The sequence below is a fragment of the Manis javanica genome, chromosome 4, assembly GCF_040802235.1.
Source record: "Manis javanica isolate MJ-LG chromosome 4, MJ_LKY, whole genome shotgun sequence".
NCBI lineage: Eukaryota > Metazoa > Chordata > Mammalia > Pholidota > Manidae > Manis > Manis javanica.
The window spans coordinates 120,467,509-120,480,736 of record NC_133159.1 but is presented as its reverse complement, the minus strand read 5'-3'; the positions used below and the strand labels follow the sequence as shown (position 1 = coordinate 120,480,736).

The 13,228-nt window shown below is 54.2% G+C and overlaps 1 protein-coding gene across 5 annotated transcripts in view; it reads left to right on the top strand.

The window, feature by feature from the left end:
- The window catches only part of ARHGAP44 (Rho GTPase activating protein 44), a 187,179-nt gene extending 174,172 nt beyond the window's left edge, over positions 1–13,007 (top strand). For 2 of the 5 annotated variants that reach the window (XM_037001380.2, XM_073234759.1), the window contains 5 exons: positions 809–826; positions 1,489–1,710; positions 5,045–5,202; positions 6,724–7,104; positions 11,588–13,007. In XM_037001380.2, the coding sequence (XP_036857275.1) occupies positions 809–826; positions 1,489–1,710; positions 5,045–5,202; positions 6,724–7,104; positions 11,588–11,727 (919 nt within the window). In that variant the 3' untranslated portion in view covers positions 11,728–13,007. Of the gene's footprint in view, positions 1–808; positions 827–1,488; positions 1,711–5,044; positions 5,203–6,723; positions 7,105–9,071; positions 9,121–11,587 lie in introns of all 5 variants that reach the window. The other 3 variants (XM_037001382.2, XM_037001381.2, XM_037001383.2) reach the window with 3 other exon arrangements.
- The last annotated feature ends 221 nt before the right edge of the window (positions 13,008–13,228 follow it).

Below are 13,228 nucleotides of genomic sequence, written 5' to 3'. Positions count from 1 at the left end.
CATTAGACACGAAAGGTATCAGGGGAGCCTGTGGAGGAGAGGAAGTTGTCCCCCTCCCAGAGTGTACCCTGTTTTTAGCACTTCTCACAGTGCCTATGGCTGCAGGCTCCGCCCTGAGGCATGTGTCCTTAAAGGACCCAAATCCCACCTGCTCCAACTAGTCTTCAAACTTGAACCTTTTTCTGGTAAATCTTGGCCGCACATCTCCACAGTAAATATGACCTTTTAGATAGGCAGGATTTAATGGTTTAAAAGCTCCATGCTTCTGACCAGCAAGAGTGAGAGTGCACACAGGATAGCCCTCATACCCACACCCCATGCATATACATGGTAGGGTCACGCTGGCCCGGAGTGTATGCTCCCTGCTTGAATGTCTGTCTCCCCTCAGTACTGGAAGTATTCACTCTTTCCTTAGACTATGAAGGCTTTAACTAGGTACACAGTACTGACTACCTCCTGGACTGGAGGAAAGGGAATCAACCACCTTCTAAATCATGTAACTTAGAGCAGGTGGCTACTTCTGCTGAGAATTTTTCTCCCTTATAAGGCACTCTTCCCCAGCCCCTACACATGCCCCCATCAGCTTGGCAGCTTCTCTCTTTATTCACCTGTGAGCTTGGCAGGCTGTGGTGTTCACTACACAAATACAATAGTCACTTTAAGTAGAAAGACCAACTAAATTGAAACAGTGCCATGGCACAATAAGAGCCCCGTGCTCAGACCCTGACCTTGACAAGAGACAGCCTGTATGTCCAAAGGCAGGCACAGTTTTTTCGACACTAATATCTGTATGTTTCTGTCCCTGCAGCCTTAGGAAAATCCAAAGGTACAGTATCCTTGGGTAGCTACGAGGCCATGTTCAGTCTCTGAAAACTCAGCAAGCTGTGCCTAGTGAGCTCTGCGGGAGGGTGAATGTGCCATGTTTGGTTGCTTGGGCCGACTTACTTAAAGCTGTGTTCCCATCCTTAAAACTGAGTCGGAGCCGAGTGACCGGAGGTGTGATCAGCACCTCCTTGCCATGTAGAGGGCAGGTGCAGCCTGCAGCCGGTGGCAGCTGGGCCAGGGTCCTGGGGCTGGTCCTGTGCCCTGTCCTCGAGTGAGGAGGAGGAGGGCAGATACTCAGGCTGTGCTACTGGCTGGCGCCGTGCTCTCTGATGCAGCCAGTCCCCATCCTACCCCCTCCACCTGCCACTTGGGAGGAGTGTGTGCCCCCGAGAGGCTGCGTCTGCTCTGAGGGAAGCATGGGTCCCATGCCCGGCCCCGCCCAGCTGGCTTCGCAGAGGGTGGAAGCCGCGGGCGTGAGGCTGGGCTAGGGCGGCGGGATGCTGGGAGCGGCGGGCGGCCTGGCCGCCCAGGCCAGGAGGGGGCTAAGGCTGTGCTGTTGCTCTCCCAGCCGGACGTGCTTGAATGTGTCCGCTTCGTAGGGGCGGGGCGTAGCACCTGCCCTGTCACGCGTGGGTAAGCAGGTGTTTTTGTGTCCCTCCCCAGCGTGGGCGTGAGGGTCATGGACACTTCCTGGGTGGCTCGAAGAGGCTCGTCGGCTGGCAGGAAGGCCTCCTGTACGCCACCCACCGTGCAGCCCCCTGCGCCGCCCGCCGAGCTGGTCGCTCCGCTGCCGTCGCCCCTGCCTGAGCAGCCCCCTGATGGCCCCTCCGTGCCCTCGCTCTCGCCATCCGGCCTGGGCCTGCAGCCTGGCGCTGAGCGGATCAGGTAAGCGGCCACCGCCGCCCGAGGTCCCCGTCTGGCTCTGCTGCACCTGCTCCAGACCAGGCTGCTCGGATAACCACCTTTCCCCCATTTTAAAGTATTGTGTGTGGCTTTCTGCATCTGCTGGCCCCATGTCACTCGTCAGATAACCCAGAACCTCATCCCCATGCCGACCTGTCGGGTGGCAGCTTGCTGAAGCAGTGCGAGGAATCCACGTCGCAGCTCTGATTTCCCGCTTCCCCATGCCGTGGCCATTCACTGACTTTGACATCGAGATGCCCCATGTTTCTCCCTTCCTCTCCTGACCTTTACATTCATAGTGACCATTTTTTATTGCTAAGGTGGGTGCAGATTAGAGAAGGATGGGAGGTTAGGTGCTCATGCTGGGGACCTTTGCAGCAGCCACAGGGTTGTATTTCCATTCTTTTAGGGGAAGGAGAAAAAGGGGACAGTCTCAGCCCCATCACTCATTCAGTGAACATGTACAGAGGACCGTGCCCACCCACAGCCGACAGTGCAGTCTGTACCCTTAAGGCAAACCCGTTCCAGTGAGCAAATGCACAGGCAGTGTGAGTGCCCTGTCACACCAGGGTGGCAGGACAAGGCGGCCTTCCTTGGCCCTTCCTTGATGGGTGCTGTTTGTTTCATGTAGAAAGTATTTTCCCTGTGAAATGGGGACATGACAAGAGGAAAAGGGGACAGTCATAGAGTTTGAGGTGGGGACACTGATACTGGGTATGCGTGAGTTGTTGTTGGGGGCTCCCACTCAGGACCAGAGGATGCTGGTCTGGCTGCGTCCACTTGACAGAAGAGCAAATTCAGTGGGCAGGCAGAGGCTGATGGTTATGGCCGGAGAAGCTGGTAAGGAGGCAACGGGCAAACGGGATTAGCTGGAATGCTTCCCTTTTGGACACTCATTAGTATCCATATTCCCCATCCTGATTCCCCATCTCTGAGACTTGGTGCCAAACAGTATTTGGCATATAAATGATATTTCTAGAAAATGCCCTTCCAAGCTGGCTTTCCCCAGGCTCTGAAGGTGGTCCCGAATCACTAAAGATGGGTGGCCTTGCAGAGTCCCTCACAGGTAGGGAACATTGCCCACTGGCTCAGGTATTTAAAAGGTCATGCCCTTCAGTGGACCACCGTCTCTCCGGGGTTAGCAGCTCGGAAGCATTTCCTTTGGATGTCACTGTTCTTATTTGTCTTATGCCCTCCTTTTCTCTCCCCATCTGGATTCTTCCCAGTACAAACAGGTGTTCCATTGGTTTTTTTGTTTGTTTTTGTCTGTTCCCTGGACATTTGCAGCCCAGATGGTGTTTCCTCCGTTGCCGGATTCCTGTTATGGCTCCTCCTCCCCTGAGGATGGCAGGCCCCCCCTCCCTCTGGCTCCCTCCAACCTCCCCATTCCCCACCCAGGCCCACCCCCTTCAGGCCTGGCGGCTCTCCACATCCAACTCATCAGCTTGGCGTTAGCTCTACCCCCAAACTCTGCTTCCTGCCCCTTCACACCTCAGCTCACTGAGTCCCATGTCCCCAGAACTAACCTGTCCTCGAGCGTGCTAACCCACCTTGTTCATCTAGCTCCTCCTAACCACCTTACACCCCACCTCACCCCACTGTGTCCACCGCACCTGTGCTGGAGGGATCGGAGCAAGGCTAAGTAGGTAAATACTTGTTTCTGTGGTGGGGAGTGTACTGGGGGAGGGAAAGAGAAGGATGAGCTTGGTTCCTAGATGCCCTGGACAGATGGCTCATCTTTCCAAAGGCAGGCTGGAGCATCTAGTACCCATGAAGAAGCACATTTTTCGATTGTTTTGTGTTTCCTTTTGTTGTTTTATGTTAGCTTCCTCTAGGTGGTGGCAGAGATGGATGTAAGAGCAGACAGATATCTGGCATCAATACATGGGTGCCTGGTGACTTTGGCCTGAAGAGGAAGAAAAGACAAGTTCTTGCCTGGGGAATGGGACAAGGGTTTCCTGGGGTGGTGGGGGCGGTTCTTATTCTTCATGAACAGACTAGGGGAAAGGATTGCTGGTCCCTCTGGACCAAATGGCTTTTTCCTTGAGGAAAGACCTCATCCCAACAAGGAGAGAATTGACTGCTCCCTTGAGGCGGCCTCCCCTTCATTCCTGCATGTGGAAAAACTAGTTGGACCTACAGTGTCTGCTGTTGCAGCCCAGGTCCCTGGGTCCTTGCCCCCCTGCCTTGCTCCCCATGCCGCAGTGGGAATGAGTGGTGCATTTCCAGTTGTTTGATATTTGGGGTGTCTTAGTAAACTTAGGGAGTAAATGTGTTGTAGCTGCTTTAGTGGGGAAGAAATAGCCATTGTGGAGGATTTAGGTTCACACGCTCCCCATGCCCTACCTGTGGGCATCAAAGTCAGAGTAGGTTCCAGCAAGGGTGACAGTTCCCAAATCCAATGCCCCTTGCTGCGGCAGCCTGGAGCATTATGTTGAACTGAGTGCAAACCCCATGGGGTAAACCTGGAGCTCGATTAGCAATGTCTGCCGTGGGTGGTGGGTTGGAGGATGGGGAGTCGGCCATGTATTTGCTGTCCCTGGTCTGTGGAGTGAAGTTGAGTAGAGTGCTCTTCACACGTGCTTTATCCTTAGGACAGTGCCTGAGGAAGAGCCAGCAGTAAAGGATGAATCCTCTTTAGGACATGGTGACTGAGGGTGTCCCTTTATCAATTTGAGGGCCTCCGGGGGCCCTCACTGCCATTGGCCCTCACCCCCATCCAAGGCTGGAGCGCTGGCCTCAGTCGGGAGCACAGCCTGGGTCTGTGTCAACCCTGTCGCTTGCTGGGATCTGATAAGGGCAGGTTCCAGAATCTCTCCCCTGCTTGGGGCATGGTGGGGGCTCAGGAGAAGCAGCTGGAGGGCATCGCCCTAAGGCGTGGCCTTGTGCACCACCCTTCGGCACAGGGACCCTAAGAAGTCCTCTGAGCTCTGGCATGCTGTGGATAAAGAAGCAACAAGAGCGCTTAGGCATGCCAGTTTCAGGATGTCCAGAATCCACAGGTTGATCACAGGATAGGGTGGGGATGCTCAGGGGCCCTGCCTCCCAGCACTCACAGTCTCCTAGTGGAGAGGCAGCTGGCAGCGACTGCCAAGGGGTGGAGACAGGAGTGGAACCCAGGCCCCAGAACCCAAGAAGGAACAGTCAGTCCCCTGTGGAAGCATCATTGGTGGCTTTAAGAAGGGCCCCAGAGAGACCATAGCGGGGACAGTCTTGAGCTGGCCCAGAGGGATACGTAGGCTTGCAGCCCCCAAGGCTGGTGTGGCCTCTGCCTGAGCTCAGGGTTTCTCTGCTGTCTCGTGTGCTTGTGTTTCAGCACTTCTAAAAGCAAGGAGCTTTCTCCAGGCTCTGGGCAGAAAGGAAGTCCAGGTTCCAGCCAAGGGGCACCATGTGCAGGGGTGCAGCTAGGGGCACAACCGGGCACCAGCCCCAGCCAGCCGCCTACAGACCAGAGCCCTCACACCCTCCGGAAAGGTATGCCTCCGCCACCACCACCCCCAACCCACCTTCCACATTGGTCTCAGGATGGGGATAGCTGTTACATTGCTGAAAACTCATTTCTCTCAATTAGCATGGATATTTAGAAAATGCAGGGCTTAGTGAGAAAATGCCTGGCTGGGCATTAGAGCTTTTGCAAGTTAACCATCTCCAAGAGGGATCACTTCATCATGATCCCTTGGTTTATTCATTTGAACAGCAGGCCCTTTGGGGGCATATATAGGGCATTGCTTCCTATAGACCAAGACCTCTGTGCACAGATCATTGCCCAGGATGACGTGTGTCTTTCCCGGACACTGCTGGGCCCACTACCATCCTTTAAGATGCTGTGTGAACTCTTCGGCAGGAGCCCCCCAACCAGGGGGTGCAGAAGGTGCATTGCAGAAGGTGACACAGGATTGTTTCTATAGGAGTCCTGACCTTCGCTAGTTCTGTTTTGGAAGACCTGGTAGTTTCCACACTGACCACAAGCCACTCATCCTGGAATCTGCCACTGGAACACACTATAAAAGGACCAATTATTTTCCCTGAAATGACTTGCAGAAGCTAAAGACATGCTCATGGATGGGGCATTTCATAATGGTGATGTTTCATAAATAGGGAGCTGCCCAGAATGTGAATTTACCCGAACCTTGTTTGCCTTCTCCTTATGTCGACCTTTAGCCAAATCTCCAGCTTGTTTGAAATAGTGTATGGATGGATTTGGTCAGGGTTCAGGCCTCCCAGCTTGCAGGTGTGGCTACAGCCCCAGGACTTGTGTCTCAGTCCACCTTGCCACATCACTGGCCATCCCATAGCATGATTAAGAAATGGAACAAGAAAAATCAGAGCAAGGCATTAGGGCCGGGGTGATGATGGGCTTAGAAAACGCAGTAGATCTGCACATCCACATCCAGAGGGTGTGACTGTCTGTCGAAAGAGAAACACCTGGGAGGCAAGGGCTCAGGACTGGGGGAGGAACAGACAGAGCCTGGAGACACTGGGCGTTTGTGGCCGGGGACTTGGTCGTACGTGACTGTGCTGGACTCCAGAGCCTCCAGGCAGGTTCAGCCAAAAGCCAGGTTGGCCGTCCTGAGACGCATGTACGCCTGGTTCACGCCATGTGTGGGGCAGTCAGTGTCCTCTCTTAGAATCCGTGTTGCTGGCTCGCCCCTCCTCAGAGCGTCTGCAGATGCCTTACGGCTCTCCAGGGCTGAGGAACCTGGGATCAGCTGCTGCCTGTGGGTGGGACACCCAGTTTGGCTGGGGTGGAGGGGTATAGATCAGGCAGGAATCCAGAGAAAAGGGGAGAAATTAGTGAACAGATGGAAGATAGAAACACTCACAGTTCTAGGTGGATTTTTAAAATGTGTATTGGCTGCTCTCCAGGTGCCAAGAACACCCGGAGAGGTACTGGGGTGTGGGGTAGGAGAGGTACTGAAGGGTGTGCCTACAGGCCGCACAGACCATGGGCTTCCTTTAACTCCCTTGTGTGCTGTGTTGTGTTTTATCTTTCAGTCTCCAAGAAGCTGGCACCAATACCCCCCAAGGTCCCCTTCGGCCAGCCGGGGCCTCTGACTGAGCAGTCCGCTGGCCAGCCGTCCCCACTCAGCCTGTCTCCTACCCCACCGAGCACCCCTTCGCCCTACGGACTGGGTTACCCCCAGGGGCACTCCGTGGCCTCAGGCCAGCTCTCCCCAGCTGCTGCAGCTCCCCCACTGGCCTCTCCTTCAGCCTTCACAAGCACTTTAAGCAAATCACGGCCCACCCCTAAGCCCCGGCAGAGGCCCAGCCTGCCGCCACCTCAGCCTCCCACAGTCAGCCTCTCGGCCTCCAGTCCGCAGTCCACGGAGCACCCTGTGCTGGATGGCATGTCCCCTGGGGAAAGCATGTCCACAGGTAACCAAGCCACGGCTCCCTCAGGGCTTTCCACAGACAGGAGCAAAGTGTGCCAAGTCGGGGGCTGCTAGTGCCCCTGGCAGTGAACAAAGCCCCATGTGCCATGGGCTGGCTGCACTGGTACCATGCATAGTGGCCCAGATGGGCTCCCCAGGAGCCCCTCATGGGGCCACTGGGCAGTAGCCCCAGAGGCCAGGCTGTCCTGCAGAGGCGCTTCTTAGATTTCACCCAGCTGGACGCCCACCAGCCTAGGGTCCCAGTCCTGCTCCAAACCTGGGGCTAGTGTGCCCTGTCCGCCTGCACGGTGCTCCAGAGAGGCTGGGAGCCAGATGATGGTCACAGAACAGCTGGCCTCAAAACACAGGTGAGGTGTTTGGGGCTCCCTTGGACAGAGCTCAAGCACCCAAACAGGTACAAACCTTATCTTGAGAGCAGAGGCTAGGAACCAAAGTCATTTTTTCCCTATGAATAAAATATGCCTTATTAAAAAAATGTATTTCTAGCAATATATATTTATAGAAGGGTCAGTTTCAGGAAAACCACTGGTCAGGTTCTTTGAGGAGCTAATTGGACAAGGCCACAACTACTACATTTAGCTTTGCTTTCGATTTAAACTCAAACATGGAGCTATTTTCCTCCAGAGAAGTGGTTAAGCATGCAATCACAGACCTATACATTTAGAAAAAAATACTTGTTAGTTGGAAAAAGAGTACATTTTTTAAACGTCTCCCCAGACACTTCGACCACATAAGATTAGAGACTTAGGGCATGTCTGTGGTGACCACTGAAGTGCCTGTAAGCTTTATCCTAGTTCAGCAAGGCAGGCAGAGCTGAGCTGGGTCTTGGAATAGAGCCAACCCACCATTTCTCAGGGCGGCAGGGCCTGCGCACATCTGCTGAGATTTGTCCCAAGTAGCAGAAGGTGAGGTGGCTTGGGATGGATCACACACACCACACAGAGACACGTGCGTACTAGACATATACCACCCACACCTCACACTGCAGATACACGCACACACAAATACACATCATGTACACATCCCCTGTATGTCACACCACACACATACACACACACACACACACACACAGGTGTACAGTGAAGTCCTAAGTCCCAGAGACACTGAGACCTCTCACAAGAATTGTGCTTTGATCCCCATGTTCCCCAAGGCTAATGTCCATTTCTTGTGGTTGCGGGGTGGGGGCTGGTGAGCCCAGGGGTCTGCTCCTTGCCATCTATGAAAAGGTTAGTCCAATGCAGTGTTTGTGAAGGGTCAGGAGATTTAAATATTGTGGGGAGCAACTGTCTGGCAATTTGGCTGCTTTACTTTTGGATGTGATTAGTGATGAAGGTACAGCTGCTTTCATCTGCCCCAAGGCTTATAAAAAATCAAGGAAATTCCTCCTTGAAAATCAGTGGGCACTGCCTCCCGCTGGCTGCTCTGGGTGGTAATGTGCATTTCCTGAATGAGCCCTTGATGGGAGGCAGCAGCGCCCTACTGCGCTCGGGGCTCATGGTCACACCCCAGGACTTTGTCCCCCAAATCGAGGGGCTGCTCCTCCCAACACACTCCAACATCTAGCCACCCCAGGGTAGCAGTGCTACAGGAAGCTGCACAGTGAGCCGAGGACATCTTGAAGGCAAAACAGCAACACAAAGAGGAGAGATTAGGGACAAAAAGGGGGCACAGACAGCACTGGGGGGCAGTGCCCATGAGTGGGTGAGAAGCGTGATGACCCACTTTCCCTGAGCAGGTTAGGAGCTGCTGACCTGGAATTAGTAACGGGCCCTGTGCCCCATTCTGTTCAGTGTTCTGTGGCATGTTGGTCTGTCCGTCTGTGCAGGTCTCTGAGCCAGTGTAGGATCTGTGACTTGGTGTGGCTCCTGACTGTGACACTTGGCATAGTTCTACGATGTTGTTTCCTCATGTTTATTCCTTTCTCCAAATCCTGTCCTTGTGTTCTTGCAGCCGTGTGACATGAGTGACACAGTTTGGATACATGTGAGGGGGCTTCAGGGTAAGCAGCCCCAGCCGGGCCTCCCCTTCTCTTGCCCTGGCCGGCCGGCCACACCTCTGCTCTGCCCTGCATGTGGCTCAGATAACCGCATGGCCGCTTCCCTCCCACGGCCTCCCCAGCCTCAGCAGGAGGCACCTGTCCATGAGCTCATGCAGCTTCTAGGGCTCACTGGCCTTTGTTCTTTCTTTTCATTAGGCTATGGAGAGAAAGCAGACAGGCCTAGGTCACCTCTCACCTTCTCTGTCCCCTGATTCACCTGATCTCAGCCCCTCTCTCCCTCTCCCTCTGGTTTAGCATTGAAGGGGTAGCAGATCTGTTCCTCAGGACAGACCTTTGTGTCACTGGGTTGCGCAGTGTCCTGGGGCAAACCTGCCATGTACACCAGTGCTAGGGAGGCGTCCCCCATGGGAAAGCCCTCCCCCACAGCGCCCAGTCCACCACATGGCCTGCAGCCTGGGCTTGGGAGCCGTGATCTCCCCGTACAGACGTAAATTCTGACCTGTCCTGGGGACTGAGACAACTGGAAGATTCCAGAGAATCCACAGTATTAAATCCATCCCAAGCTTATTTTTTTCCCAGTATGTATGGCTAGCCAGATCCCTCTGTCCAATTCAATAAAATATCTTGGGAGCATTTATACCAGTTTCTGTCCTGTCTCCTCCCCCTACAAAGAGTAGGTGTTAAAAGTGAAACCGAGGCAAGAATGTAAAAAGCCAGGGTGAATCAGGTGTTTCACTTCAATAAAAAACGGGGATCCAGAGTAAGCCAGGGGCTTACTCCTCCCCCATACCTCGGCCCCCAGTGCAGCCTGAGGCCCTGCTGAGACCTGTGGCAGGCAGGGCACGAGGGTGCCTGCAGACAGCTCTCAGACAGGTGCTTCTGGAGCCGCCTCTGAGAAACCAGCTTCTCTCCCCCTGGTAGTGTCAGTGGGGACACCACGCCCTAAATCCTGCTCCCTGGTGGCAGGACCTGCCCCCCCACCCCCTCAGGGTCTGTCTAAGGGAAAACCAGGGCAAACAGCTGAGTGGCTCATCCCGAGTGCCTGTTCTGGGCTGGGCATGCTCCAAACACTCGGTGCTGTTGTGGTCAGACCCGTCCTTGCACTTGGTTATTCCCGTTTGGCTGCTGGGACACAGGGAAGTAAGAAACCTTGTCCAGGATAACACTCCCACCAGTGACAGGGATTCTGAGCCCAGGCTGCATGCAGGGCCTGTGCCTTACCCGCAGGGCAGGGGTCCCTGCAGTGAGGGCAGGGCACAGGCGAGCCCCGAGCCCACACTTGTCCTCAGCTCCGGGAGCAAGTGGCACAGGCGGGGCTGAGCCTCAGACCCCTGTGCTCTGCTCCATCTGCAGCAGAGGGCAGGCAGGTTCCAATGACATTCTGTTCTGGGGACAGGGTGAGGGAGAAGGGCCTTCCTTGAACGTCTGTGTTTGTCTGATGTCATTTAAGATGGTGTCCAAATGTCTGTCTGTCCACTTGGTGTGGTAGGCCTCAGGCTGAGTGTTCCACAAAACGGTAACAGCCACCGTCCAGTGCCCAGGCAGCCCCCTTGTAGGTGCACTTCCTGTCCCCCGGTGTGCTGCACTGGGCCCGGGTCAACAGCCTGGCAAAGCGAAGGCCAGAAACAAATGGGTCGAGGGGTTAGAACACGATGGCATTCATATTTGCGGCTCCGTCGTGTTGTTAGCCTGGTGCAGGCCCCCAGGAGTCAGCAGGCTCAGCCTCCCAGCGTGGCTGCAGCCATAGCCCCACCACCACTGTGGACCTTAAACTCAGCTGCTGGCCCTCGACTTTGCTGACTCACAGATGGCCTGAATGCCAGATGCTGAGCCATCACCTTAGGTGCAGTTCCTGACCACCTGCCAGAATGACCTTCTAGTGTCCCCAGCAAGGGCGCTACTCAGGTGAGGTCTTAGTGCTGAGGTGGGCAGTTTGCAGGGAGCAGTGCGCCCCAGCCTCACCAGGGTCCTGAGGGACAGACACCCTCTGCCTTGCAGCCCCCAGCCCGCTGAAATGCACTGTCTTCAGGTCTTAGGGTGAGGGCACTGTCTCAGGATCCCCTCGTTCACTCATGGACTCAGGAGAGTGGGGTGCTTCTACACTGCCTCATACTCTGTCAACTTTAGGGAACTAAAAGCAGCCTTGAAATCCCACCCCCAGCCCAAAAGTTGTCACTGAGCCCCGGCCAGAAAGCTTTCTTACTGAGACTCAAGCTAGGGGTGTATGACGGCCGGCCACGGGGCTTTTCTGGTGGTCTGGGCAGAATCCGGACTCCGGGCCCACAGCTTATGAGGTAGCGCAAAGTGGCCGCACCTATCCTGAGCCTGCAGTAAATGCCCGACCGGCCCCCGCGTGAGCTAGCCCTCCAGTGACCAGTCCACTGCTTCCTAATGCTGTCTGCTTGCCATCAGCGTGTCCTGAGCCAGAAGCCCCTTTTCAGCCACTTCTCTCTCTGCCGACTTCCAGATCTTGTCCACTTTGACATCCCCTCCATCCACGTAGAGCTCGGGTCGGCGCTCCGCCTGGGTCCCCTGGAGCACCCGCGGCGGCCCTCGGTGACTGACAAGAGGGACTCGGAGGAGGAGTCTGAGAGCACCGCCCTCTGACGGGGCGCCCCGCCCCTGCCCCGCCTGTGCGCACCTGGGCCTACCGAGCCGGCTGCGTTGGCTCTTTGCTGTCACTGCCGACGCCAGCTTGGAGCTTTGCAGAAAACTCTCGTTTCCGGCCCGTGTGGCAAATGGTGGTGGTGCGGATTTTGTTTGTTCCCTTCAGGTGGTGACTTTGGCCTTTTGTTTATCTTTGCCTTTTGACTTTGTGCCTATTTTGATCCACTCTCAGCCTCCATGCCAAGAAACACCCTTCTCCACCCAAAGGCCTGCCCATCAGAATGTTCTTTGCAGTGGGGGGTGTAAAGGGCAGCCACGTGTACTCTGACGGCAAGTTAATGGCTACAGGACGGAAACAGGAGCACAGGGCACCCCTTCACTCACAGCGGACTGGGTCTGGAATGTAGAAGTCCTGGGCACTGACTTCTCCCTGCTGTATAAGGAGGGGCCAGCCAGGGTACACACCTTGAAGGCCACCCTCATTCCATGGGCTCCAAAGTAAATCACTTAAAATAAACTTTCACTTCCTAACAAATTTTCCCCCACATTGTCTGTGACTACCTTACCATTTTATACTTTTCTGAATTTAAAAAATGATCTTGAGGGTGTCTAAAGGGCCCAAGGATAGCTCCTCACACTCCCCACCAAAAACATCAGATGTTTGAGATGATTCCATGGACCCCCAGGAGCCTGCCCCTTCTTTTCAGAGGTCACAGTGAATAGCAATAAATGTTACCCAAAGCACGTAGGGGAAGCGAGCAGTCCACGGAGACAGGCCAGCCCTTTTGCCCCGCGGTGTGGTGTGCCTGCTCACCAGCATCAGCGGCCGATTTTTCCTCCTGGAGTCCCATCTGATCTAGGGGAGGAGGGCCAGGGGGCCCTGGGGAGCCTAGTCACACATTGGGGTTAAGGGAGCAAGAAGCAGATCCAGTTATGCATGCACGGTCAAACTTTACAATTTTATCCTTTTAACATACGATAAACCTATACAGGATATAATATTTGTACATATGAAATCTCTATATTTGTTTGATTTGAGTCATTCAATCTAAACCAATGTATAGGTGTACAATGAGAAATTTAAATGCTTAGTTATTTTCCCAACAATGTAAAATAACCCTTCTCTGACAGCAGGATTTGCAAACTTTTGATGTTAACAGCTTTGCTCACTTCTTGGCAAGGGCGGTTCAGTACCCAATTTGCCCAGGGGTTGAAAGCTACCTTTAAATACATGTACAAATAGTTGTCAAAAGTAATGTTATTAAAATAGATTTATTATCCCTCAGTGTGGCCTATCATCTGTTTTAATAAATCTGGGTAGACACAGGAATTGTGTCAGGTGCTAGCTCAGGAGAAAACCTGCAGCCACAGGCAAGCCAAGTAAGTCCTTGGCCTGTATCTCTCTCATCACCTGTTTTTAAAGCTCTTTCTGCATTTTCTTGGGTGGGAAGAACACACGAATCAATGCTGGATTCATCTTGGAAAAGTCTCAACAACAAAC